Below are 26,095 nucleotides of genomic sequence, written 5' to 3'. Positions count from 1 at the left end.
GCTCTCGCACTCTCGGCGTGCAAGTGTTATCCGAAACATAAACATTAAGAAGCAAATACACACACGCATCTGCAGTAGTTCTTTGGGAATGCCAGTTGGGGATCTAATTCTTTCGAAACGAAGTGCTTCATTAAAATTTTCCCAGACCCAGATAAAGCAAGCGAGTAGGCTCCGCATCGGTACAATCTCCAATTCAAGCTGGAATGTGTTCTAGTGAGCGTTGGTTGGGAAGTTGTTCGTACAGGGCGAAAGCGTGCGGTGCGGTGAGAGTGGTATTCGGAGGGAAGCAGATGAAAAATGATGGCTGGGAAAAGTTGCGAAAAGTCATAAGAGCGCAGAGACATTAATTTAGCAGAAGCTTTTAAAAGAAATAGCTAGACGATTGACGGGACGGTTGGTGTTATCTTTGGTCCTGGGGGAGGAGGTAAATGGAGGTTGTTGTTGTTGTTGTTGTGCGGCGTTTGTGGAAGGGAGAGGCCGAGATCGTGAGGTCACCTTGTGCAGAGCTTTATCCGGTACTTCGTTTGTTCTGCGGCAACCGAGGGTCCCCGGGGGCAACTGTTTACCTAATGAAGATATCATTCTTAAGCGTGGTGTCACCCGGGAGGTTCTAAGACAGCTTAACAGCAGAAGAAGAAAAGTTGTCTGTGTTCGCGGACTGACGTGTATCCATGTTGCACTGTTCGGTGCGGAACAGCCATGATGTCTTTTCAACCTTCCAGCGTGGTAATGAGTTCTGACTCTGGTAAAGATTGTGTGCTACCGCCAGAAGGTACGATGTGAAGGGGAGGGTGAATGTTGCCATTGCTCAAAGTTTTGCTCACGCGACGCATCCACGCAGATACGGCCGGTGACCTTCCTGTCGCGACCCCGGATCCTGGTCACGGCACCATGCGGCAAATGGAACGCACGCGACACCAAAAATCCGGCGACCAATTCTTCAACTCTTGTCACTGCACCAACCGTGGAAGCAGTTGGTTAATGGGAAAGTTTGTCATGTACTACTAGGCCGGTTTCGAGTACGGATTGGACGAGTTTTTTTGGGGCGAAGAAACTTTGCGCTTCACTCATATGCGTGCGATGTGCGATACGGCTTTTTGGAGTCTTTCGGCAACATTCGCTCCAATTTTTGGATTGAAAGATGTTTTATGCATCGACCCAGTATGTACGGTGAGGCGTTGTTTGCGTTCGCGTTGAAAATGACTTTTGCGAACTGATTCTTTCCCGTTGCATATGTATGTAGGAGCTGTTTCAATGTCACTGGTGACTTTATTTGAGGGTGAAGAAAAAAAAACACTCACACTGCCAAGTTGGTGGTATCGATCGCGAACAGGCGGAGAAAACATTAACGATGAAAATGATGAGGCCGATTAGCATACTACTGCTTTCTGGGAGCATGAAACATGCGGTGCAAGCAAGCAGTACGAGCTAAGCCCATTGCCCCTGGGAAATGGGAAAAATCGCGTTGAAGCAGAAAGCAGCAAATTTATCGTGAAAAGATGAACGACGAAAAAAAAAGTAATAAAAATGAGATTGAAATGGTTTAAAGATTTTCAATCTCCAAGAAATCGTGGTTGGATTAACCGAACGAAAAATCGATGTTACTTTTTAAGGGTTTTTGGAACCGAGGAATGTTTAAATGGTGCTTAAAAATCATTTTAAATTCACGTCTAGAAAATAATCCTTTATATGTATTCCTTGTTTCCCAAGAACGGTTCGTCGTGGGATGTTATATTGAGTGGCTACTCCTAAAGCTATGCAATATATTTCACATTTAGGAATAAAACTATTTCGAGTGCTTGGGAAGTTCAAAGAGGATAGTCCTTCACAGAATGAAATTAACAAATTTAGAAAACAACATTTCCATACGCTCATGCGTTACTCATGAGTTGGTTTATGCGGTTTTATGAAGGCTTATACACTTATGTGCAAAAAAGAATAAATTGTTAGCTATACTGGGATGAAACTAAGCTCTCATCTTTCCGAATCCTTTTCTTTCTCTCCTGGAGTTCATCAAGGAAGCGTGGGTCCTTTAGTGGATTTTGGTGTGATTTGTTAAAATCGAATAGTTTTATGGCAAATCAACTTGCTTTAATTTTAAGCAGCTTTAAACAGACAACTAATATTTCATTATATAAATATAGTTCATATTTTCTATGCGTTCCGTGTAACCATTTATTGAGTTACCTTCATTTTACCGAGCGGAATGGCATACAGTATGATAAATGTTACGATTGTTTCATTGAGTACGATGTTACTTAAAAATTGAAGAACATAAACCATTTCCGACTGTTAGTACCGAATGCCTCACACTGGTTTTTCGGCCCACAATTTCTCTTCCCGTATGCAAAATTGATAAATTCTTATATCATGCTGCGAGCTTCCTCCCCAACCCAGAACCCCCTAAAGGTTGACAAATTCCAGCGGAAATGTTGAGATAAATTTATTTATCTTAAGCATTATGTTGCGTGCCCATCCCTTTTGCATCACATGCGTGTATACCCCACTGTACTTTTGGGGAAAGAGCGATATCATTATATTGCGAAGGAGAATGGAAGAAGAAGGTCCGGATTTACAACCGCCACTGAGACAATTTCCTTTTGGCATCTAACGATCAGTGGAGTTCCGGGAAAGGGATGTGTTGGACCGGTGACGGAAAAAGCTTTCACCACAGATACGCTACCGCAAGATTAGAGATTTACAGTGCTGTGCGATTAATGTGTAACAAAGGTTGTCACAGTTATAAACTAATTAAACAAAAACAAAAACAAATATATAAAGCTTTCCTTAAAAATCATCTTGAGTTTTGTAATGTGAATTATGAACCTTTGTAACTAATTTGTCACTCAGCTTCATAAGTATGCAATCCGTTAATCTAACACCTTGCTTATTTCTTTGTCGCAACGCTGAAAACCCCTGAACCGTTGTAGATTCGGCGAGCTAATTCAACGCCCATTTTTGTCGAAAGTTTACATCGGTTTTAAGCCAACGTTCAAGAGTTTAAGCTAACGGCTTCATTTCTTGTCTGACAACGTTATTCCAGCGGCTACGAGTAACACGGCCGGGGTGGGAAGGTTGCCTGTATTAAGGTTAATGCTTGTACCCGACCTCAAAAGCTACGCCTAATGGTGGCGAAAAATCAACCGAAACTCATTCCAAATCTTACCCATCCCGGGGGCCCATGTTGTGGAGGGTTGTGGAAGGATAAAGATTTCGGATCCTGCGCGAACGCAGTACGTGTGTAGGAGTGAAATCCGCGTACATTGTCCCATCTTTGGCTGACTCTCTCTCTCCACCCTATCCCCTTGATACGCAGCGGATGTGATTACAACAAAAGATTAATTCGTTATGTGTGATTTATGCGTAGCGTGCGTATTGTGCTGCTGATATCCGGAATCAACCACCAACGACAACTGCCATCTTTTAGCAAGGCATTCTTTCCTCTTCGGTAACATTTGGTGCAAAGCATACCACACCGAAGGGAATGAATTGGGCGTATATGTATGTGTAATCGTGTTTGTGGAGCGAGAATTCTTTGTGCAAGATTTTCCCAGAAAACCACGTGAACTTTTCACCAATATGGCAGAAGGAAATGAAATCGGCACGAATGGCGGAATGATGAAATTGCTACCACAACTGGAACAGATCTTCCACGGGGGAGGAGTTTAGGTGTAATGGGGAGGGAGGGAGGATATTAAAAGTTTAATTTATCGTGCTACAAAACCTACGATGGATGGTGGATTGTAATGTTGTTGAGGATATCCGTTGGAATGAGAAGGCAAACACACCTGAGGGTGTGCAGCAGAACAATACAGCAGCTGCTGAAGTCATTGCAAGACGATGGTGAAAGTACACCGATTGAGCTGACTTTGTTGGAAAGATTAGCAAAACAATTCCGATACGAAAAGACACGGTTGGCGATCTTTATTTAGTTTTAAGGTTTTTTTTTTGTTATATTTATTTTGCTTTGTTTGTAGGCTTTGTTAGAGGAAGAAACGCGTCTTTAACGTCTAACTTCCGACCATCCATCCCGGGGTCAGAAAACTTGCTGATCTCTCACTCGGCTAAGGAATGTGGGTGTGCAAACGGATGAAGTCGGGGTATGGGAGCATGGGTGTGCTCTTAGCAGAATTAGGTAGCAGCCACCATCGGGTGCCATTGTTGGAAAGTTTCACTTTCCCGAATCAACCACGCTGGACGTAAAACCACGGCCTCGGCCAAGTTCTAACGGATGGCCGAACGGGGTGCAAAACTCCGAATACCTCCGACACCGGCACCAGGTGATGTGCTCCGATATGTAATGGATACACACAGCAAAACCATCCAACAACTCAGCTCATCAAGGAGTTCATTAATTTTACCAACTTTATGGTGTAGCACGGGACACGGGTACACCATTCAATTCGGTTCCCATTTTTCCCCTGATCTCGGCTAAGTTCCCGCCTGACGCTGTGGCTCGGAAGACTATGAGCCAGGGAAAGGACATGCAGCAAACACAAAGCCATCGTTCTGCATTGTGTTTGAGCAACTGCCAGTGCCACTTGAAAAGACATTTTCTAAAGAGTATAATCTCATAATCATTGGCAAGTGGCAGCAACCTGTCCCGTTCGGCGAGAATCAGCGAGTCACGGGTTTGGGGTGCTGAATTTTTTTTCTTTGACCTTCTGCTCAACGAACTCTGGTCCACCGGCAGTTCAGCTTGACAGGGACCACTGAAGCAACCTGTTTTTTTTTTGCTTCAGCTTCGGCTTCACACCAATTAAGCGGTGAATTCAGCCCCCCTAAAGCGCGTACCAGTCGGTGAAGTTTTCATAGCACATTTGCCAAAGCTCAATGCTACGCTTTTATGTGTGAGGTAGAAAACAAAATATAAAAGACCATCGTCAAATGACAATGAAACCGTCTTTTCGGGGTGCGTTAAATGTGTGCTTAAGCACAAAACTGTTGGTCCCAGCAAGGATGTGGAGTTCTGCTATTTCCGACACCGTCAGGCAAGATTTCCGTTCTGACACTTGGATTGGATCATTTTTGGAATCGTTTTCTAACTTTTTTTTCCTTTAGATTTTTTAAATTCACTTTTATAGTGTTTCGCATTTCTCTCATATTTTTTTACCACATTTCCAGCTACATAATTGTACTTAACGTGTCATTTGTTTTCAAATTAAGTCCAAAAATAGCTTTATAATCTAAATAATTATAAAACGAAAAACAATTCGACACTGTTAATTGAGCAGTATTGTCACGTACCAATTAAATGACTAAAGACGTTACACCGTGTAACGATTTGCTGTTTTAAATTGAAACATTGCTTTGCGCACATACATTACGGCGTCGTAACGATTATGTCGCAATAGATAATTATTTCCGTGGAGCTTTTTCAAAGCATCAAAAGAAGTGACGCCTGTTAATAATCACTGATGAATCGGAGGTAATAGCTATAAATTATATGATGTAATTTTCCCACGCAGAAAGTTTAATTCATGACATAATTTTTCCGCTCCTTTCCCTTTCCAGAAAGTGTGTTAAATTAGTAGCGCTACAAACAAGAAACCATTTCTGGGAAGGAAAATACAATTACTGTCACCCTGCTAGGCGGGTGACAAAATGGTGCCTGCCTAGCATATTGTAAAATGGTGCCTGTTGACTTACCTTGTTTGTCCTTTTCGTGCATCGATTTTCCATCTATTAAATTTATAATTAGCACCAATTTCCACCACAGAACGCGTACGAAACCGTCTGTTTTCATCTTTGTAGATGTGTCTGTTGTGTGTTTTTGTTTTCCGTTTTTTTTACATCTACGTTTGCACTACTGTGCTGATGGTTATCTTTGGGTCCGTTGATGTTGGGATGGAGATTGTTTCCTTCCTCAAAACCCTCCGTTGACACACACTTTGTCCTTTGATGAATGCGGAGCTTTTCCTGTTATTTCCTCTAGCAGGTCGGAATCGGGCAACCTTCGGGTCGTTTGTTTGACGCAATTCTGATGGACGAACCTGATGGCCAGTGATGAATCTGGTCGATGCTCAATTTAATGACGTCTGTGGCGATGATGTTGTTGCTGGTGGTTTGCTGATGATTCCACGCGTCAACATATCCCACCGGAACCGGCGGTGGGTTTGTTCCATTTTCTCACCGTTGAACCGGCAAAAGAGAGAGAGAGTGAAAGATTGCCACGTACGATGGCTTTAATGGGCTGACTGACGTTTTTCCTGGTTTCCACAAGACTGATGGTGGATGCTGCCAACTGATGCCGGTTACCTGCGAACGATAGCATGACGGTGGTCGGTTTAGTTTGGCAATGTTACACGGTTAGTATGTATCCTTCGCAACAGGATCTACACACTTTAGACGAACGGGCTTCCCTGCTATGAATTTTATCTTCAATTGCCCCGTTTCGGTGCACTGCTGTACATCGACGGAATGAACTGCAAAACTGCAGTCGGAAAAGCCCAATCAACTGACGGGCGCGTGTGAGTGAGAAAGCACGAAAAGGGACGCATAACGTCAGGGCCCCCCCCTCCGTTACACAACCGGGCAGACCGGTTCAAGGCGAAGATGCACCGTGCACAACATCGCAACGACTTACGGATGGATGGATGGATGGTTTGTTCGGTGTCGTCTACAAATGGTTTGCAATTCGTGGCTGGAAAAGAATGGTCTGCACTTGAAGCTTCAGCAGCGTGCACCGAAAACGAGACCGAGTTTTACAACCCGCTTCCTTACATTGTGTGGAATCAAGCATTTTGTGCCATCTAATGGAATGTGTCGCGGTTGAAGTTGTACATTCGCTTTGCGGCAGACGTGAAATGAAGTGATGCAGCGGTAAGGGCTTTTATTAAAACCGCCACGTGCTTATGGCCACCCGTGTCTGTATCGCTATCGCTGGCGGAGTACGTACGAGCTTGCAGCAAATTTATTCATAACGACGTTTGACAATAGAGAGCCCGGGCGCGTCACCAACGATACGAGAATAACTGACTCTTCATATTGGTTTGGCAAAGCTGTTGTGTGCAAAATGCCGGGAATGAAGCAATGCACATGTGCAATGTGCTCTCGTTGCCGTCGAGCCCTTTTTGCATAGCACACCGTATAGATTACATTAAATTACCAAGCAGTAAAGAATTGCCATTTGCATGTAACGCTAATGTTTTATGTATATTTAGTTTTTAATTAAGTTTCGTTGCGAATCAAAAGATTTTGCTGTCGTTTACTAAAGTGAGATTTGAAATGGATTTGTGGTGGAAGCGTACGTTTTCATCTTTATTGAAAACTATGTTTTTATTCAGTTTCTCATTATACAAATTTTAAAATCATATGGAAACGTTTGAGTGAATGAAATTGCTTATTTGTAGACTTTTTGTATGAAAATTAAAATTTTGCAGTTCTAAAGTATGAAATCTAAAAAGAATTTGTTAGACAATATCCAGGACATACTAACGTCTAGTTTCAGTCTACTACTGAAAACGTTTAAAGACCGATTGTTAGCAAAAAATGATCATCCGATCTTAACAATTAAAAAAAAACTTAACAAGACCAATTTGTATTGCTTATTGCATATGTTTAGGCGTTAGAATGATTAGGGATTTGCTGTAATTGTTATTCAGAATGTTGGAATTTAATTTTACAACCCTATTTAATAAAAAAATAAAACCTTAAACCAATAACAACTAAATACGCATTATTTTAAATTATTAAACAGTACAGACGTTTTCATTCTGGTGAATCGAACGTCCCATATTCAACCATATTCTTTATGATGCACCTTAATTGATGAAAAAATGAACTTGATAATTAAAACACTGCACTTGAACAAGTTCTACCCGGAAAGCTTTGTCTACGCTCAGAGTTTCTTGGTGCTCCTATTTGCACAATCTAAACGTAACTCGATCTTTACCCGATTCATACCTTCGATTCTAATTCCCCTTGCCAAAGCCATTATAGTACTGGCTAATTACGGTGTGATGTATCAGCTATGCCTTCACCAAGGCTGGTCTATCGTCTTTATGTGCCGGTTATGAGAAACCAGAAGACTTTCCATCCCTCTTTCCGTTGCCACCGTTACCTCGTTGTTCGCATAACTTTGGTTTCAGTTCTGGTCCACCAATGCCACCTCATAAAGGTATTGATTATTCTTCCACCCTACGGTACACGAAGCTGTAGATCGATATTTGCAGGATCTCGGCAGTAAACGTTGGTTGCATAAAGCACCATCTTTTCCACTACCGACCCCGAAAGAGCAAAGATTTACCCTCCGACAAGGTCAACATGCAAATTCCGGTTTGTGCTCCGTGCTTGCCAAGATCTGATCGTTTTGCAATAAATTCCCGGCAAACTCCTACATCGAATGGGTGATTATAGTTGTGTGAAACATAGGGAAAATTTATCCCAAAAAAATACACAACCACGAGAGAGAGGAAGAGAGAGTGAGAGAAGCACAAAACCACTCACATCATTTTGGTCGTGTCGTGTTGGTGGTTTGCAAGATTTTTCATCAATTTATGGATGAAATTATATTTTAATCCAAAACTAATTTACATGCACATGAAATCAATTGCTCGCAAATGCTTGATTGCAATAATATACTGCAGAACAGCGGAATTCCACGCACAGCGGGTAACGAGTGAAATAAAAAAAAAACAACCTCAATCCAGCTGCATCGGATGGACAACCAATAATCAGCCATTTGTAGGACGAAGCTATTGACCGATCAGGCAAAACAAAATACAAAAAACAAAATGGATCGCATCGACAAAAAAATGGCTGGCATGATCATAACCGACAGGAGCTACATGTTCGGAAGCTGATTGCTGGATGGTTTCGCAATGGAGTTGGAACAAAGCAACAACAAAAAAACTTAAAAAAAAACGATACAACCCAGAGGAGTGACTCCTTTTTACAACCTCACCCAAAAGCGTGGCTAGAGATGGATGGACAAAGGCTTGATTATGTGTACGGTGCGCATTAAATCATTATTTCATTATTTTCATGAATTGAAAATTTACTCATTATACGAACCCGACCATGTGTATGATTCTGGGCATTCAGCTACCGTGCTACCTCTGTGCTCTGGGACAAATCGAATTCCCCCATCGACAGCAAAATGGAACGGAAGCCAAATAGTGCACATTACACTCACAGTGCCACACACGCGTTAACGAGAGGAATATGATGGAAGTGGATGGATGCGCTGATCGGTTTCGAGGCCGGTAATTGTGATTGGTCTCGCACAGCCATCCTTTCATTGTCGCTTGTCGGGGTTGATTAAAATGAGCGACAATAAAGCATAAAAAAAGGAGAAAAACAATTCAGTAAATACTGATGGCGAGGACATGAAGATTGTCTGTTTTGTTTTTTTTTTTTGTTTTTTTGGTGACCCTTTTTTTGTTAATTTTGTGTGCCAGCAACAGTCAAATGGACACAGGGGTTGTAACATGCCAATTAGAACTATTCGATCGAATTGTGTATGTATTTGAGTGTGCAGAAAACGTAAAACAGTAGCTCTACTGTAGAGTAAATAAAACCTTCCAAACGGTTGGCCCTCGTTGGATGATTGTAGAACAGAGAAAGGAAATTTGAGTGGAAGTTTAATTGTAGTGCTATGTATTAAAGGACAATAATTAGTAGTCAACAATGCAGTTTGTTCGAAGTAAATTGTTTTTTTTTTTTCTTATACAAAACATTGTGCCTCATTTGTATTGCACTTCATTGAAACCGCATTGCATGAATGTGACGTTTGAAAACAAGATTTCTCTTACATAAAAATATACATTGAAACATACAAAAGCATAATGTTTAACAACTGTAAATATTCCACCTTGAGAATATAGGACACAGGCTTCGATGGAATTTAATTAGGAAAAGGGTATAATACCAACTGCTTTGTTGATTCCTACAAATAACAGCATAATTTCATTGTTCATTGTTGCACTTATAGATTACTGCAAAAACATTTTCGAAAACTAGTTTCTTTGAATCTTAGAATCAATTGTATTGATAAATTCATGGAACTATTAATTCTCGGAAGAAGTCAAATTCGCTTTTGAATATTCCATTGATTAGTTTCACAAAATTTTATTCTAATATAACAAAGGCAGAAATTCTTCAATACAATTGGATGTATTCGAGAACGAAATACATTTCATCCAAATTCCAACACCGAGAAAATGTTCAAACCGGCAGTGAAACCACTGTAGAGAAATCTTTGCAATTGCAATAATTTCCGTGTCGTTCATTTCGTCAGATGGTTTCACCGTTCCTGGAAGTAGCACGTTTACCGTTCGCGACAGATTCCCATCAGAATGTTTAATTTATATTCCCTGAAACTCGAACTCGATTCGGTCTCCCTTCCAGCCACATTCATTATTTTTTCTTCAGTCGTTTATTACGGCCTGTCTAACAATGTTGCCGCGTAATTTTACTCCACTTCGTTTTGCATTTAATTCCACGAGGCTAACTGAGGCTAACACTCGCATTGTACATTTTCGCAGGAAAAGCATTCATTCGACATCAAATATTCACCAGTTTTGCATGGAAATCGGAATCCTTCGACCTAAATAGATGTTCCCCGATATACCTTCAGCGAAACGAAGGGACGGGAACAGGAAAGGATACGAAACCCTAGGCGAATTAAATTCTCCAACATAATTGTACTAAAATGGTAAAATACGAAAGAATTGTTTCACCAAGATTCGATTCTATTAGTAGAAAATAATGCACTCCCGGGTCAATACGGCATTATGCTGCCGAAGTGGGAAAGTATTACCGACTACAAAGTGTTTTTTTCCGCTTGCTGCAATGTCCCAACGAGGGCACCCATTTGTCGTTCCGAGCTATGCATTCCTTTAATCGTTTCGTTGCGGTCCACTCATTTGGTCAAATAATGGTCATGAAAGGTTCCCTGCTGAAGCAGTGGAGCGATGTTTTTTTCTTCTCTGCATACTGCTTTCTACCGGATCGTGCTCGAGTTCATTTACCAGGTAGCATTTAAATGACCAGCTTCAGCAAAAAGGTGCCAAGAAGGCATGAACGTAGCACCCGGGCTGACCTTCTGCCATCAGTTCTCGTCCATCCGGAAATTGCCACCCATTCTTTTCCCGACACCAAGATTAATTTCCTCCGTTATGCTTGGAGCGAAGGAACAATTTGGAGTTGCAGTACGGTACCGTACGGGTAATTCGATCGGTGTGACCCCTGGAGCGTGTAGCGTACAGTGGTAATTGTAAATCATAATGAACCACACCTACGTGACCTGTGTGGCGCGTCCGAAAATCGACCATCGATCGTATTTGCACTCCACACTGTGACTGAATTCGTGGGATTGAGCAAGGCAACACAGGCAGAGTAATTCAAGAAAAAAAATGCATCACCAGAACTAGTGACGCAGTGAAGTCCACCTCAATGGACGAACACACTGCTATTTACTAAACGTCAAACTTGACTTGTGGAAGTTTCCCGCAGAGGGCGCACCAACCATACCTCAATAGCGCCATCTATCGTGGCGACAATATTGAACGCACGTCACAAAACGTTCCTTCAGCTCCCTTTCCTCACATCCATCCATCAAGTCCTTGGGAATCTACAATTACAACCTCCGGATGCAAGCGAAAGGGATTAATTTCCATTACAATCGAACGGTGCAAGTGCATCCTTCGGGCATATCAATTACCGTACTCGGGGAGATTCCAAGGGATTTGCCCACCCAAAACGGGGTAGGACAAGTGCACAGCATGACGGTCGACTGCGTGCCGTCACGGGCGATTAGTTCGCTGTACGGGCTTAGTATTCATCATGGTTCTGTTTTTATGCTGGGCGCACACCAGGCACACCTCCCCCCACACAGTACGGCCAGACAGTCGCTCTTGTTTTCAGCAACCGGAAGACCTCTCTTTCGCTCCGTCTGGTTATACAGAGAGGGCGAGGAATGCTATCGTTTGAACCAGGGGAGCTCATTGATTGACTCGCTGTCCTCGCTTCTCGCTTAAGCGTACATCTCAACGTAGGGAAAAGGTTGTTGAATGGGCCAGTCTGGCAAAGCGTCGCTTTGAAGTCGACTGGAACGATTCAAACCCGGTGCTCCGATCGATCGGTGTACGGAAATAGCCGGCACACGCACCCGGGAGTTTGGCTTAAGTGGTGGTAATTTATTTTTTCCTTCCCACCCAAAACACAATGCATACCCGCACCATCATCCGGGACATGGAACAACGATTATTGCCCTCCACCGCTATCACCATTTTGGGTTAGGACGCTCGCTTCAGCTAGCGGAAGGACTAGCGCCTAGATTAGTCTCCGAAAATGGTTCGATCCATTGTATTAGGACCTTTTTTCCTATCACGCTCTCTCTCTCTCTCTTTCTCTTCTACATAGTCGATTCATATCAACAGTTTGTTGCGTTTTGAGCGCAACTTTAAAATGTTTCAGCTTACGGTTGTTAGATGGGTGTGGGTAGTATTTAAGATTTTTTTTTTCAGGAATTATTTCTCACACTATTTATGGTTCCGTTTAGCTATGCTTGGATTTTTAAAACGAACCTGGGAAACCACCTAGTGCTTTTTTCGTACCAATCGAACACTCGGGCTACCGATGTGTTACCGATGTGTAAGGGTGTAGCTTAAAATAGCTCAAACACAGCATGCAAAGCCTTGGTGGCACGCAACCATATTCTGCACTGTGCTAATATTGCAGCTTACAAACGCTAATCCCTTAATCGGCTCAGTTAATAAGCTGTCATTTTGCATACGATGCACTAGACTTAAAAACGATTTTGTTCTTTATTTAGAATTGAAATTATTTTAAAGCCTCGATTGTCAGACATTCAAATGTGATGTTGTTTTTTGTTTAAATTGTGATTGAAAATTTGTATGTTTATTTTACTTAAAATCTTTCAAACAAACATTACTTCGAAACTGGGTACAATAAAATGTACTGAAATTTTCGTTCTCCAATAAACAAAGTTAATGCTTCAACTTTTATCATTTTTCCAAATTTAATTCCCCGTACCAACGCTTTGATGCTAACCATTCTCACGTACTGTTGCGTCCCCAGGCTGCGTTCATGTTCTGCATTGGACGAACGTCGACCATTTCTCCACTTGCACAGCTTCACATTTCCATATCTTCCCTTCATCTCCCTCTCTTTCTCTCTCTCTCTCTCTCTCTCTCTTTCTCGCGCCAGAACCAATCCGCCACGTGCACGTACCATGTTGTTTGTTCTTCTGTGACAGACACAGAATAAAATCTTCAAAATCAATTTTTGCGCACCTTCGTGCTGTCGCGTGGAAACCATGGGGCGGAAAAGTTTGTGGCACGGCACGGTTCGGGCATTCGGCAACCATTAGTGATATTATTGTTATAACTTTGCATTTTGTTAGCGCCGATGCGTGAAGGACGTAATCATAATTGGAACGAACCAAATAAAAACACGTGGAAAGCTGGGTAATGATGGAGGCCTGTGTCGGGGTTGGCGGGGCGTGGTGAAAAATGGATCTTTTACAGTGCTGTTGTGCTTGTGGTGAAGAGATATGATTTATCGATCGAATATGTTTAAGCTTCGTGTGGAATCCGTACCAAAAAGCTGTACTTTTTGTTCTGTTTTAAATTTTCATTTTCATTTATGAAAAACAAGTTGAATAATAATTTTGAAACATAATGAACAAGCTACATAAATAGTTAATAAATCGTATGCCATAAACGATGGAATCAAATTACACATTTTAAATACAGAAAGCATTTCATATTTCCGGAATTAAAGCTTATCTTACAGCTTTCGGTTTGTTCAGAATAGACGAGCATGCTCAATATTTGATACTATTTTTTCCAAAGGCGCTGAAATGCAATGCAATATCCATTATTTTTTAATGGAACAAACAGCAAAACGTTAAATCAATTTTTATCAATTTGAAATATTTATCAATCAATAGCAGTTCATTTATCAGCCTTAAGTTATCTTCATTTCAATACATTTTATATTTTGACTCGAATTTAAAATTGACATTGCATTCGTTAACCATTTTTCTACACAGTCCCCGTTTCGGTTGAAAGTTTTATTGTTACTATTGTTAATATATTCACTATCAAATTCTAAAGTTTCATCATAAAACATTCATCATCAGTATTTTTCGATTTGCTTTTCTACAACCGCACCAGCCGGCTTTCTGCTAATCTGCCATTCGGGAAACGAATTCACGATTGGTTGAATCATTAATTAACTCTCCTTTTCGCAAAGGATAAACCGAAAAGTGGCAAAGAAAAAGCAGATCTGGTTGTGATTTTTATCCATTCCCATCGGGGCAACCGCAGGCCGGCGGTCATCGTCGGCTAGCAGCCGATAACGGTGCGGGGTCGTCTATTATGATCGATCAAATTCTGCCAAATCAGAGCCCGCACGGTTTTTGCAGACCGCAAATAACGACAGAAGTAATCATCATAAAAAGCACACACACATACACACGTGGCAGAGCTTCTTTTTCGGGGCTTCCCAGCAAACCGGACGACTGTCAAGTCGATAGCAGTTTGGAGCTATTTTCCACCTACTTTCGCTCGAAATCATCATCCTACGATTAAGGTTTCCTGGCTGCGCTCTTCGGCCGATGTCCCTGCCGCTGCACCGTTCGCTCACCTCACCCGAAGGCGCACAGTGAGTTGTGTTAGGTCATTTTCACTGTACTTTGCTGCTTGTGTCCTTGATGGCAGTGAGCCAAAGAAGCTGGTTTTGCTTGAGATTCCCACCCGGACGGACGGACACACAACTGTTCACGGAATGTGGCATTGGGTTCGGTGGCCGAATCTTACCGTTCAACCAATTTCGTTCGATATTTAATGGACCATTGGCTTGGAAAAGGTTTAATAAATATTTCCGGCGAATATAGGCGAAGGCGGGGTAAGACAGGTGGCAAGATGACACCATGCCACACCGCACCGCAACTCCATCATATGCTGGGCACGGACGTGCCAAAATGGAAAGCTTCAAAAGGCGCCCAGCGAAAGGGGTACCGGTAGAACCGGTGCCCACTGTTGAAGAATTGAGCTGAGGGCAAAAAGGTTTTAAAGGACATCGGTGTGGCAAGCGGGTGAAAAATAAAAAGAAACAAACCCCACTACACTATTTGAAACGATATTACGTGATTGAAATTTTAAACATCCATCGCGCCCTCTAGCGTTCCGGTGATCAAAAGAGAAGGGAAAAACCGTTTTCACCACAAACAAAAAATACTCATGGGAGGGGAAGTAAAAAAAAAGCAACACACAAACACCCACCCACACACACACATGCGCGGACGGATTGCCCTGAGGGTGGGATGAAGCTGCGAAAAGAAGTCGGTCGGTGTCGGTGATCTGTTTTGGTCGATTTTGTCGATCCACCCGGCTCACACATATATTTCCGATTCCGAGAACGTCAACGTTTTGGGCACGATGGCTACCATCTTGTTTGGCCAAAATTTCACTCCACCTAAAACATCTTCAGCTATTGGGGGATGTTTTTGTGTGTGTGTGCGTTGCTGCTGCTAAAGTCCTCCACATGTGTGTTCTGGTCGGTTTGATCGACAGGAAAAAATACGGTGGTACGTGAGAATGACGTCCTAAAGCGGACCCACAGCGGATAGTGATGCAAGCAAACACCAAAGAAAAAAATCGAAGGAAGGTACGAGACAGTGGTGGGAAGAAATGCCAAATAGAGCACCGTCCTGCTATAGGGCTGGACGTGCTTTGGTGTCGTACAGGGTCATTCCGCTCCCGAGCCACGTCCGTTGCGATTTTCGCTCACTGCCATAATTCGCCTACGATAGTCCGTTTAAACGATCGAATGCAATACTTAGAACTGGTGGAATGCCGCGCCATGGGAGCCGAGAGTCGTGGCCGTTCGCAATAGTAAAGATAGACGTTGAAATTTCGGTCCTTTTTTCTTTTTGTAGCAACCCGATTCAACTGAAACCGTTCCGTAAGCGGGCACAAAAATCCCAAGTCTCGGTGCCAAACTGTCGGATTGCATTATCCGGCTTTGGTCACGGGGATCGAGTTTGACTTTCCCGGTACAACCGGCTTCCCTGAAGGAATTCGACGGAGACTTCAATGATTCCTTCAGATTCCCAAAATTCACTCCCTGTTTTTTGTTTTTGCTTTTTTCATTCCAGTTGCTTCGCAAAAGCAACTTGTTATTGCAAAGCGAACATAAGGTAAACCTGGACGCTACCATATCTGTGACCTGAAATGGCAAAGCTCAACAAGCGCCACGTACACTAGCAGTACGGGCGGAAATGTTTGAAAACATTTTTTTTGCTCTGATCTCTGCCAGTTCCTCGGATGTCCGGTCTCGTGTGACAGGTCCGCAAAAGTCAAGGTAACGGTAGTCTTCAGCCCAAACACCCAAACCCCGAAAGATACCTAACATCTCCCGATGGCATCCATAAAGAAATGCAATCACGGACATGCACAGTTTATTATAGTGCGCTTAGTATGTAGGTTGTGCAGACATATTTTTCTTGTCGCTTATCGCGTGCGCACCTTTCGATTCCGGGCTGGTCTTGCTGGGCAAAGGTCTATATATTTTGCCCGTATCTCCAGAGGATAGTGTCCCTATGCGTCCACGTTTGCCACGTTTTCCGATTTAGCACGGAAGCTAGCAGCGAAACCATTTCACCAACGGCATTCCTTAGCGACAGTACACCCTCGAACGTTCACAGATGAAGTACGTGCAATCTTGAAAATGTCTTTCTATTTACCGAACAAAGCGTACCTCAGGAACAACACAAACTCGAGCTCGGTCGAAGGCCGTTAGGTCCGCCGGTTTGTTGTGCCTGTGCGACATGCGAGGAATTATTAAATTGATTGATAATTCGAGAATTACTTACGATTCTTGCTTTCTACCAGTGTCCTTATTGCGGGAGTTTAAGGACCACAAACTTGGAGCATGTATCGGACTCTTTTGTGCGAATCTTCCATCCGAGCGGGACTACTCCACCGCGTCAATTCCAATCACGAAGCCAGGATTGTTTAACGAACTCTTAACAACGCAAACAGGGGGGGGGGGGCCATGCCATACAAGACCAGGGAGCCCGGGCAGGGAGTTTTACCAACATTCCAGCGATCCTTCTCAGGTGGTTCCGAATGAGTGACACCCGAGTTTACCACTCCATCAACACCAACACGCTCTAGCAATTTTCTAACCACGTCGGGAATAACGACTTCGGGAGTGTGGTAGAAAACGGAACCAAACGACGCAACAGCAGTATCGTTAGGGCGGCCGGGTAACCTGCGCACTGGTGTGGCGGGTGTTTGATTTCGAACGAACTAATCAGCACGGTTGGTTGCTTGTTTTGATTTGAGGAATTATTTCACCTCACCCAAACGTGTCCCACCCCAAAGTCGGGGTGGTGAGAAAAGCTCTCTCATTTCGCGTTCGCCCAGCAGATGCGGTATTAATTGTGGGATTTGGACGCTGAGGCGGGTTTTAGAGAATGGCATCGGAAGCTTTGATCATTACGTCTCACTTAGTGCGAGGAAGGGAAGCGGTAGGAGATAATAGGCGATGAATGTTGTAGGTCTTTGCTACCAGGCCGGAGGTGCGGTGAAACATTTGTAAAACTCGTCTCCTCAAATCGATTGGCTGATGTGGGAAGATTGATTGTATTTCACAACCGGCAGCACGAATCGGAGGAAGAAGCTGGAATTTCAATCGTATATATGGTTTTTGGTAAAATGGGAATTTACTATTTGTTAATTGATTCGTCTAAAATGCCTGTTCGTATCGTATTGTCTAGTTAATTCTGATGGAAAAGGACTTCCTAGCAAAACCATTAAATTGATACTATCAATCGCGATAGTAACAATTGTGGTATTAGAGCTTTTTTTCGTTGGTTGTAATTATATACGATACGTTCGAACTACTATTACACAGCGACTGCATGGCATTAGTTGTCGAGTTATTGGTTTAAGTGCACTGATATCGAATACACTATAGTAATCTATGTATTTCACAAGACCAACCATTGATCAGTCATATACAAATGTTGGAACCAATAGAATATTTCTAGTTGATGAGTTTGAACACTTAATGCTGGAAAAATCAATTGGAAACTCCTAATAAAATCCGGAAAAAGTTCTTTAAACGTGTGATTGCATACTTTCTGGCGCAATGATTTGCTACATAAATTGGGTTTCTTGTTAATCATTTGTTTTATGTTCATCGCACGAAATGTATGAAAGTATGCAATATAAATGTTTTTACGAGAGTTTTATTTTCATATTAAATTGCTACAAATTTCGAAAGCTCTCACAGCGATAGTCATTTTCAAAATGTAACCGTATCATGATACCATGCACTAAGAAAAAACATATTTGTTAGTAATTCGCCAACATTTTGGACGCTATTTTATTTATTAAAATAGTAGTTTATTTTTCCCTCTCAAAAAATATTTCAGTAGAAATTATTCTACTTTACATACAGTTTAATGCTGATCATCCGCGATTGTCACCATGACCCTTAATATTGCAAAACGTTTAAAGCTTACTGAAATCTCCTTTAATTACTATTCCACTTAACGGAACGATAATCATCATGGAAAGATTTATCCCGCTTGGTGTCTATGACAGATTTAAATTTGTCATGCATTCGCTTACAATCGATAACCGAAAGCAATTGTAATGCATCAAACGTTTGTATTTGGTGTAATCTACCTTCATCATACATTAATCCTGCTTGAGGTATTTACACAAATTGGTATATTTTATTAATGTGTGCAAACCGACTGTACCTCCGATTCCGATTAAATACCCTCTACACTCTTTGCCACCGCCCCCGAGCTCATTAATCTGCCCTTCAACATTGTCCAAAAAATCCCAGCTTTCATCAATAAAATCTACCAATCGGTTAATCACGCATGCGAACCGGAGATGCAGGTTAATGCGTTGAATAATGCGTATTGTCAGGTGCCACGGCGGGTTCCGAAAACCCTCCATCTCATTAGGCACCGTTATCGGTTCTGTTTGTCCAGCTCATGGGGCGCACCAAAATTCGAAAGCTTCCCCTGAGTGCTGGACCGAACGGGGGGCGGGGAAGCAGGAGCAAATAAAACATTCCCAATTCCACAAGTTTTAATTTACGTCGGTTTGTGGCTGTGGTTCACAGTTCCGTTAGGTATTGCCAACCAAAAAACAAGGGATATTGTTGGGAGATTGGGGAAAATTAAACATAAAGATGCAGCAGAAGCACACATTACAAATGGTGACCAAATGAACCCTAAATGGGAACACAAAACGTATACCTGCGGGTGTGGAAAATCCCCTTCCCGCTTGGGGGTATTCGAGATCGGAAAGAAAAACACATCTTCTCCAAACCCTTTTCATCTCAACCGTCTACTAAAGCGACGAGCAGGGCTGGACGAACGATGTTGATGATGCCACTTTAAAGCTGAACACTCTGCACAGAAAAGTGTATACGAGACAAATTACGCTATTGCTGCTCCGTGCTCCGGCAACACGCTAATGTCGATGATGTTGGGCTCCTTTTTCGGCCGTGGGCCGTGCCACAAATTCGGAGGCACAAAAACGGCACCGAAACACAACCCAAGCTGCGGCTTTATGGCCTGATGAACCGCCCAAAAAACACGGAGTAGGAGGGCAACCTACTGGCAGTAACATAAAGCTACCCTTAAGGCGGGAAAGGAACAACACCGAAAAAGAATCCCCCCCATTCCCCTTTCAGCGGCCCGGTACACCCGTTAAAGGCAGCAAGCATAAGAGAACGCCATCAAAAATTCATCAAACTTCCCCAAACGGCAATAACCGAACTCGCACTTTTAATGGCTCTCGGAGACGACGGGGCAAAGCGGATGAAGAAGCATTAGCCGGGGTGGTTAGGGTTTCGCTTTTTGTGCACACGAAGGAACTTCGAGCGTGTGCCGTGCAGTGCAAGTGAACCACGCGGATCAAGAATACGGCCACGTATGGCCGTTTTTCCTTAAAGTAAAAACAAAAGTCCAAAAGGAACGAACCAAAAAAAAAGAAGAAAAATAAATATGGCAGTGAAGTTGTCGTAGGATGGGAAAAGAAAAACAACAAACCCGGTGGACCACAAGTTGTTGTGGAATGGCACAAACGTGCCAGGGTCGGGTCGGGGCACTTTACACGATTCCACACGGGCAAGGATGTACACGAGCGTGCAGCGAAATATTAAACAACTTCAACATACACTCACACACCATGGACGAGCTTTGGAGCGCGAACCACATGGCCAAACGAGCCAGTTTTTACTGCTCGTAGTGTATGGATTTCTGCTAATGTTATTTAAATTGCGATAACGGTTTTATAGGCTCGGTTGGAAAAACTAGCCCGTTTACGAAACACACCAAATCGGCTCTGGTCTGGTGTACTGCTTTTACAGATCCTCAATCCGTGGTGGAATTTTTGGACCGACCTAACCATCCTGTTACACACATCGTCCCGAAACATTCGCGAATAACGGCGTAGTGGTGTAGTCGAGCTCTCTCGGGCGTGTACATTAAACTACACTTCGTACGAAGTGCCATTGTAGCGTGGCTTGCGGTTTTTAACCCCTACCATATATTCGTGAACTAGTTCCACCCCATATGCCTATGCGTGCCTGTTTGTGGAATGGCTGAAAGCGTGAGGAACAGCGGCTTTCTATTTTCATACAGCCACATCCACAGATTCCCAATCGCCCAAGAGGACGAATTTTTGGCAACACGCTTGCCGGACCATGTTTTACTCCCCGTTACCTCGGGAGTTTAAGTTAGTTTATCAAACTGCTACCAGAAATCCAGGTCCAGGTGGAGCGCTCCGAGTGCTCCATGGCAGTGCTACGAGATCGTAAATTGCTTTTCCCGAATGGAGAAAACATGAACTTTTATTCGATTGTGGTTGAATGTTTCATTTTAATTAACTGATACCCGATGGTCCCGGTACCGGTTGGTGGTGGCTGAAATCGAGCGATAATGCTCCAGTAACATTTGTGGAAGAATCTAGTAACAAGAACAAAAAAATTGTACAAAGTGTGGCAAAACTCTAGCAAAATGGAACGCACTTTTGGTCACTAACGACAATTCCACTTTCATTGTCGTTTCTAGTGCATAAATTATTTTCATCCTAGATCGCCATCATGTGAAACGGTTCAAATCGCACTGTGGACCGTTGCGATATCAGCCGGCGCGATGGCAATTAATTCAAAGCGACAGCGTTCAAGATTTTAACCACCATCGTCATCATCGTCATTGGTGGGAAACATTCATCAAACTGGCTGACCGGTCTATCAAATTGCCGTAAATGTCGCAAATCCTGTAATTGAATTTATGAATTCATACATAATAACCGAGCTGGCTCATTACTACTGGCGCTTGGTACTGTGTAAGTTGGTTGCGATTTGAGACATAACTCGAAACGATTATAATTAAAGGTTTTACTACCAGGAATTGTTTTGTTTTTAGTGAGAGTAAGGTTAGTTACTCGCGGTATAAATACAACGTTATTTCACGTTTCGACCTTGAACCCTTTATTGTAATTGTTTTAAATGTGCCAAACAAGTTCTGGGTAAAATGTTTCACACAACTTAAAGGCTACAATTAATTGATGCAATGTAATATTAACAAATATGCTGTTTTTTTGTAAAATTACCTCATTTTATAATTATTACGCGTGATTCCGAACTAAAACCCAAATGGGTTTTATCATAATTATAGGTTACAATTACTGAAAGTGAAATTGTTCCATCAATTGCTCTGTACTATTACGATTTATTTTGCGATTTTACTGCCACACTCAGCCTGCATGTATGCAATAGATTGTTTTTGGTGCATTTAAAACGATCATCTAACGTAAGAATCCTTAATCAGATAAAGGAAACGTATTTAAATCGTGGATACTTAAAATATGATGTAAAATAACTCAATTGCATACTTTAAGGCGCAACCTTTGTGTCTAATCAACTTTGAGTCGGAACTTGTGTCAAAATTCAGACATATTTCTATGCTTCTTAATGCGTTATTTTTTGGTTAAGGTCGAAAAAAACGAAAGTATGTAAAAGAAAATTGAAATTACATATTGAAAAATAAAAAAACTGTTGTAAGTAAGTATGCTAGAAAACAAACCAACTCAGCTGTACGAAGCAGCATAAATCAAGGATCATTCATCACAAACTCGTGCACCGCAACCGTGCATCCATCTAAGAACAAAATGAAATGAAGCAAGGTTGAGAGATGAAGGATATTGCTAATGTTTCCATTCGCGACACTCTCATCATTCATTTCGTGAATCAATTAAAAAACCCGTCTACAATCCACATCCATCTTCCAACACAGCTATACGCATCAAGTGAAGGAGTGTGAAAAGATCGTCCGAAAAGGAACGGCCAGCAAAACTGTCAACTCACCGTTCACAATGCCGCAACGCCGGACACGGATACGCTGGCTAGCCGATGAGCTGATTTTTATTTAAATTCTCTCACATTTCCCTACTGTTTCATTTACACGCCTCATCATACTCGTTTTTACTTTTCGTTTTGTCCACTTTTTTCTCTACAGGTTTAGGATCTTTTTTCATAATGTACCTAGTCCACATTGTTTTATGTTTTTGCTGCGCTTCTAGGTTCTTATCAGGCGTCCTTTTGCCTTGAAACTGTGACATTCTTGATGACATTTTCATGATGTTGCCATTCCCCATCCACTACACGGATAACCATGGCAACTAACCATGGTAACCATTAGCTTTCTCATGAAACAATCGTTATTCAAATGATTTCGAAATACTCGAAACTCGGTTCAAGTTGTACGTTTTTCTCTCATCTCCAAAGTGAGTACGATAATTCCAGTGCGGTAAAATCAAATCCCCGCCGTCAGTGAAGTTCTTGCGAAGGATTTTATTCCAAGTTTCGTGCGGAACTTTTGCAATCGAATGTACAGTGTGTAAGGGATGGTGCACATTCATGGCGTACGCACGCTCTTGATAGGTTTCCCTACTTTTGCAAACTTTTCGCAGTCAAAGGATCCGACTAGCCCAATATCGTGCTGGTTGCGGAAGCGGTTGAGCAGGGAACCATCCATCCATCCATCCATCCTTCCCAGTGCGCAAGGGGTCAACGTGCAAACTTCCGTTTCGGAAGATAATTTACAGCTTCCCCAAATAGTAAACAGGCCAGGCTGAACAAACAGAAAACACTCGAAAGGTGGAAAGCAGCTCCAGAAACTTACCCACTTAGCACTCCACTCTCTAGCTGGAAGTTGTCCGTCCGGCTACGTCCATCTAGCCCGGTTTCACGCAGAAGCACCCCGTGCCCGTGCGTGTTTGATATGTTTAGGGACGCAAAATTAAGAAAGGATGAACGTTAGTAACGCTCGCCCGGCAATCACTTAACTTTTACGATGAATTCAGCAAAATTTATGCATGCTGCTTGACGAAACCGATTCACTTCGCACACGAACTGTGTACACTTTCGCAAGCGGAAAGCTCGTTCTTCTTGTTCTGTGATCTACTGTGGGGGATGGGGAGAGGAAAGAAATTCACCTTTTTCAATGTGCGAAATATCACCACATTACCCTGAACACACCTTTAAGAAATTTGAATACATTTCCTGTTCCATGTCTCACACATTTACACGGTAAGTTTTGTGTGGCGGTATAAAAGCTCCACTATTTCCACAAAACACCGCCAGCGTGCTGCGCTTCCCTACTATTCGCGCCTGAAATGCTGCAATCTTTATACAACTTTCGATTTAGGAAGCAGGTCAATCATTAATCACATCCAAAGTATACGTGTGTGCAAATGCCTTTCCACGCTGCTGTCTTTTTCCACGCTCAAAGTCACACTATTCACACGATACAAACGCCAAAAATATAACAATGGGAACTTTCTTTTTTTCTTTTTTTTTGGTCTAATCACAAAAATAAAACATCGTAAAGAAAAACTCACTTTTCACGCCACTGTGTGTGTGTGTCGGTGTGGAATATATTTTAACCACGAGTTTCGTGCTGTTGTTGTTTTGTGTCACACACGACCAACCTCACGCTTGGTTGGAAAGACAAGAATACACACACACGCACACGCACGTTCCACAGGAACACAAAACCGGGGGAGGGCAAAGCGAAAAAGGAAAACAACCGAACCGGAACCGAAACCACTTCTTGCCGGGAAAACCAGCATAGAGGCAAGGACATTCAGTTAAAGAGAGAAGCTAGGAAAAATCGAATTTTGTAAAAGGAGAAGGAGGTTAGTTCTTCACACGGCAAACACTCTACGGGGCGGGGGTTAGTAGTACACGGGACGCTTTTTTCGGTTCAATTTTTACCGCAATTCACCGTCCTGGCGCAGTGAAGTGCCATCCGGACGCTGTTGTTGGAACATTGGTGGTTCCTGTTCCTCAAATGGTTAAGGGACTGAAACTGCAGAAACACCCCGGGAAAGCAGCACACTATCGTTGGTTCTTCCTCGCTGTTTTCCGCCTCCTTGTCGATATTAACGAGCTTAAGTGTGTGCTTTTTTTTGGTTGCTTATTTTCCTTTCCAGTTTTTCACTTCCTTTCGCTTCATTCACTCGCTTGAATGTGTATGTCGCCACCAAGCCCGGAAGGATATGCGTGCGTGACCCAAGTTCACACGGGTACCACGCGAGGGGGGGGATGGGCGAAATAAGAGAAAGGGACGATGGTTGAGTTTTTATTTTTATGATGCTTTTTTCCCGCTTTTCGTTTATTTGGAACCCGGTCTCGTTGTACGCAATTTGATGGAAGGTGTACCCGTACCCGATTACGGTGATGGTGGTGCGCTAACGCAATGGCATGGATGGCTTTTCCGTTCAGCCGAACGAACGTTCGGGCACGGGTTTCAAGTTTACTGCTTAGTTCCAACCTGAAGGGGTTTGTTTTGAACATTTTGCGTTTCGTTTTCTGGTGTTTTCTTGCTTCGGAATAAAAAAACAGAACCTCGCACACAATCAACCACGGTTGGTGGGAACAATTTCCCGAAAAACATGAAGTAATATCTTGGTATACACCCTTTCCAACAAAAAACAAAAAACCCCTGAACTTGTTTTAATACACCAAACGAAAAAGGGCCAAAGAAAAAAAGCACACGCGTATCGAGTCCGCAGCTGCGTGCGTTTGTTTTGCAATTGTTTGCTTCACCGATTAATTGCGAACCACCCGATTACTCACTCACTCACTCACTCACTGTTGGATTTCACTTTTCCTGTGCGGCAAACACATCCTAACACATTTGCCACGACAAATCGACCAGTGCCAGTCCGTGTTTTGCGAGATTTTTCGCACAGAAACGGCGCGACACTTTTCCACGACCACGGTTCATGTCGAACGTCGAGCAAGATCGGTTCGCGACTGAGAGGAAATGCTGAGGTGTTCCCTTAGCACAACAGGGAACCGAATGCCTGCTGTTTTTCCTGCTTCGTTGCTGCGGTCGAGCTGTGCGTTGCCTGCGATAAACTGTGCGCCGTAGGTAATGGGACGGTTCGGCAAACTGTGAAGGTGGAAAAACTGTGGAAAGTCGTCGCGATGATGGCACGAAACCGAGCGCTGAAAATCCTCGGCGGTGCACGATGGTGCACGAGAGCAAATGGAACGATTTTGTGATGAGCAACAATGAGATGGTTGCGAGCGGAAGGTGAGAGCGTGAGAAGGATGTAAAGCTAATAGTTTTGCTCATGTAGTGAGCTAGTGAGATACAAGGAAAATTTTAAAGTACAAGGAAAAGTACGCAGCACTGGTTGGATTTTCCTTGCCGCTTTGAAATGGTTTCGTTCTGCAAATGAATTGTGCTATAATGATTTTAAGGGGAAAATACTAAGGGGAGAAATGAAATTCGATGAAAAATGAATGATACAAGGCATTTTTCCGGCGTAGCTCGTAGGCTAGTAACTTGTTCGAGAGGAATATCTCCATGCAACGAGTTCTTCACTTTGGTATTATCTGTTACTTCTCGCTTACTTTACAAGATAATTTATTTATAAGCTGGATTTATGTGAATATTTGCTATTGATATTACAAAAGATCAATGGAATTGATATTTCTTGTTCTTTTATGCATCAGAGTAAAGTGCTGAATGGAATATTGTATTGTTAACCCCATACTAATCAGCCTGAAT

The 26,095-nt window shown here is 42.6% G+C and overlaps 1 protein-coding gene across 7 annotated transcripts in view; it reads right to left on the bottom strand.

Annotated features, from left to right (window-relative positions):
- LOC125761118 (nephrin-like) overlaps window positions 1-25,676 on the bottom strand; it is a 71,998-nt gene extending 46,322 nt beyond the window's left edge. Inside the window, exons 1-3 of one of the 7 annotated variants that reach the window (XM_049421977.1) lie at window positions 25,153-25,676; window positions 23,195-23,475; window positions 5,650-6,258 (exon numbers count right to left, since the gene is read on the bottom strand). In XM_049421977.1, coding sequence (XP_049277934.1) covers window positions 5,650-5,746 — 97 coding nt within the window. In that variant the 5' untranslated portion in view covers window positions 5,747-6,258; window positions 23,195-23,475; window positions 25,153-25,676. The remainder of the gene's footprint in view (window positions 1-5,649; window positions 6,259-23,194; window positions 23,476-25,152) is intronic. The other 6 variants (XM_049421979.1, XM_049421978.1, XM_049421980.1 and 3 more) reach the window with 6 other exon arrangements.
- Between the last annotated feature and the right edge of the window lie 419 nt (window positions 25,677-26,095).

This window comes from Anopheles funestus, chromosome 2RL (assembly GCF_943734845.2).
Source record: "Anopheles funestus chromosome 2RL, idAnoFuneDA-416_04, whole genome shotgun sequence".
In the NCBI taxonomy this organism is placed as follows: Eukaryota; Metazoa; Arthropoda; class Insecta; order Diptera; family Culicidae; genus Anopheles; species Anopheles funestus.
Note: the sequence above shows the minus strand (reverse complement) of the source record. Positions and strands in the feature narration are given on the sequence as shown.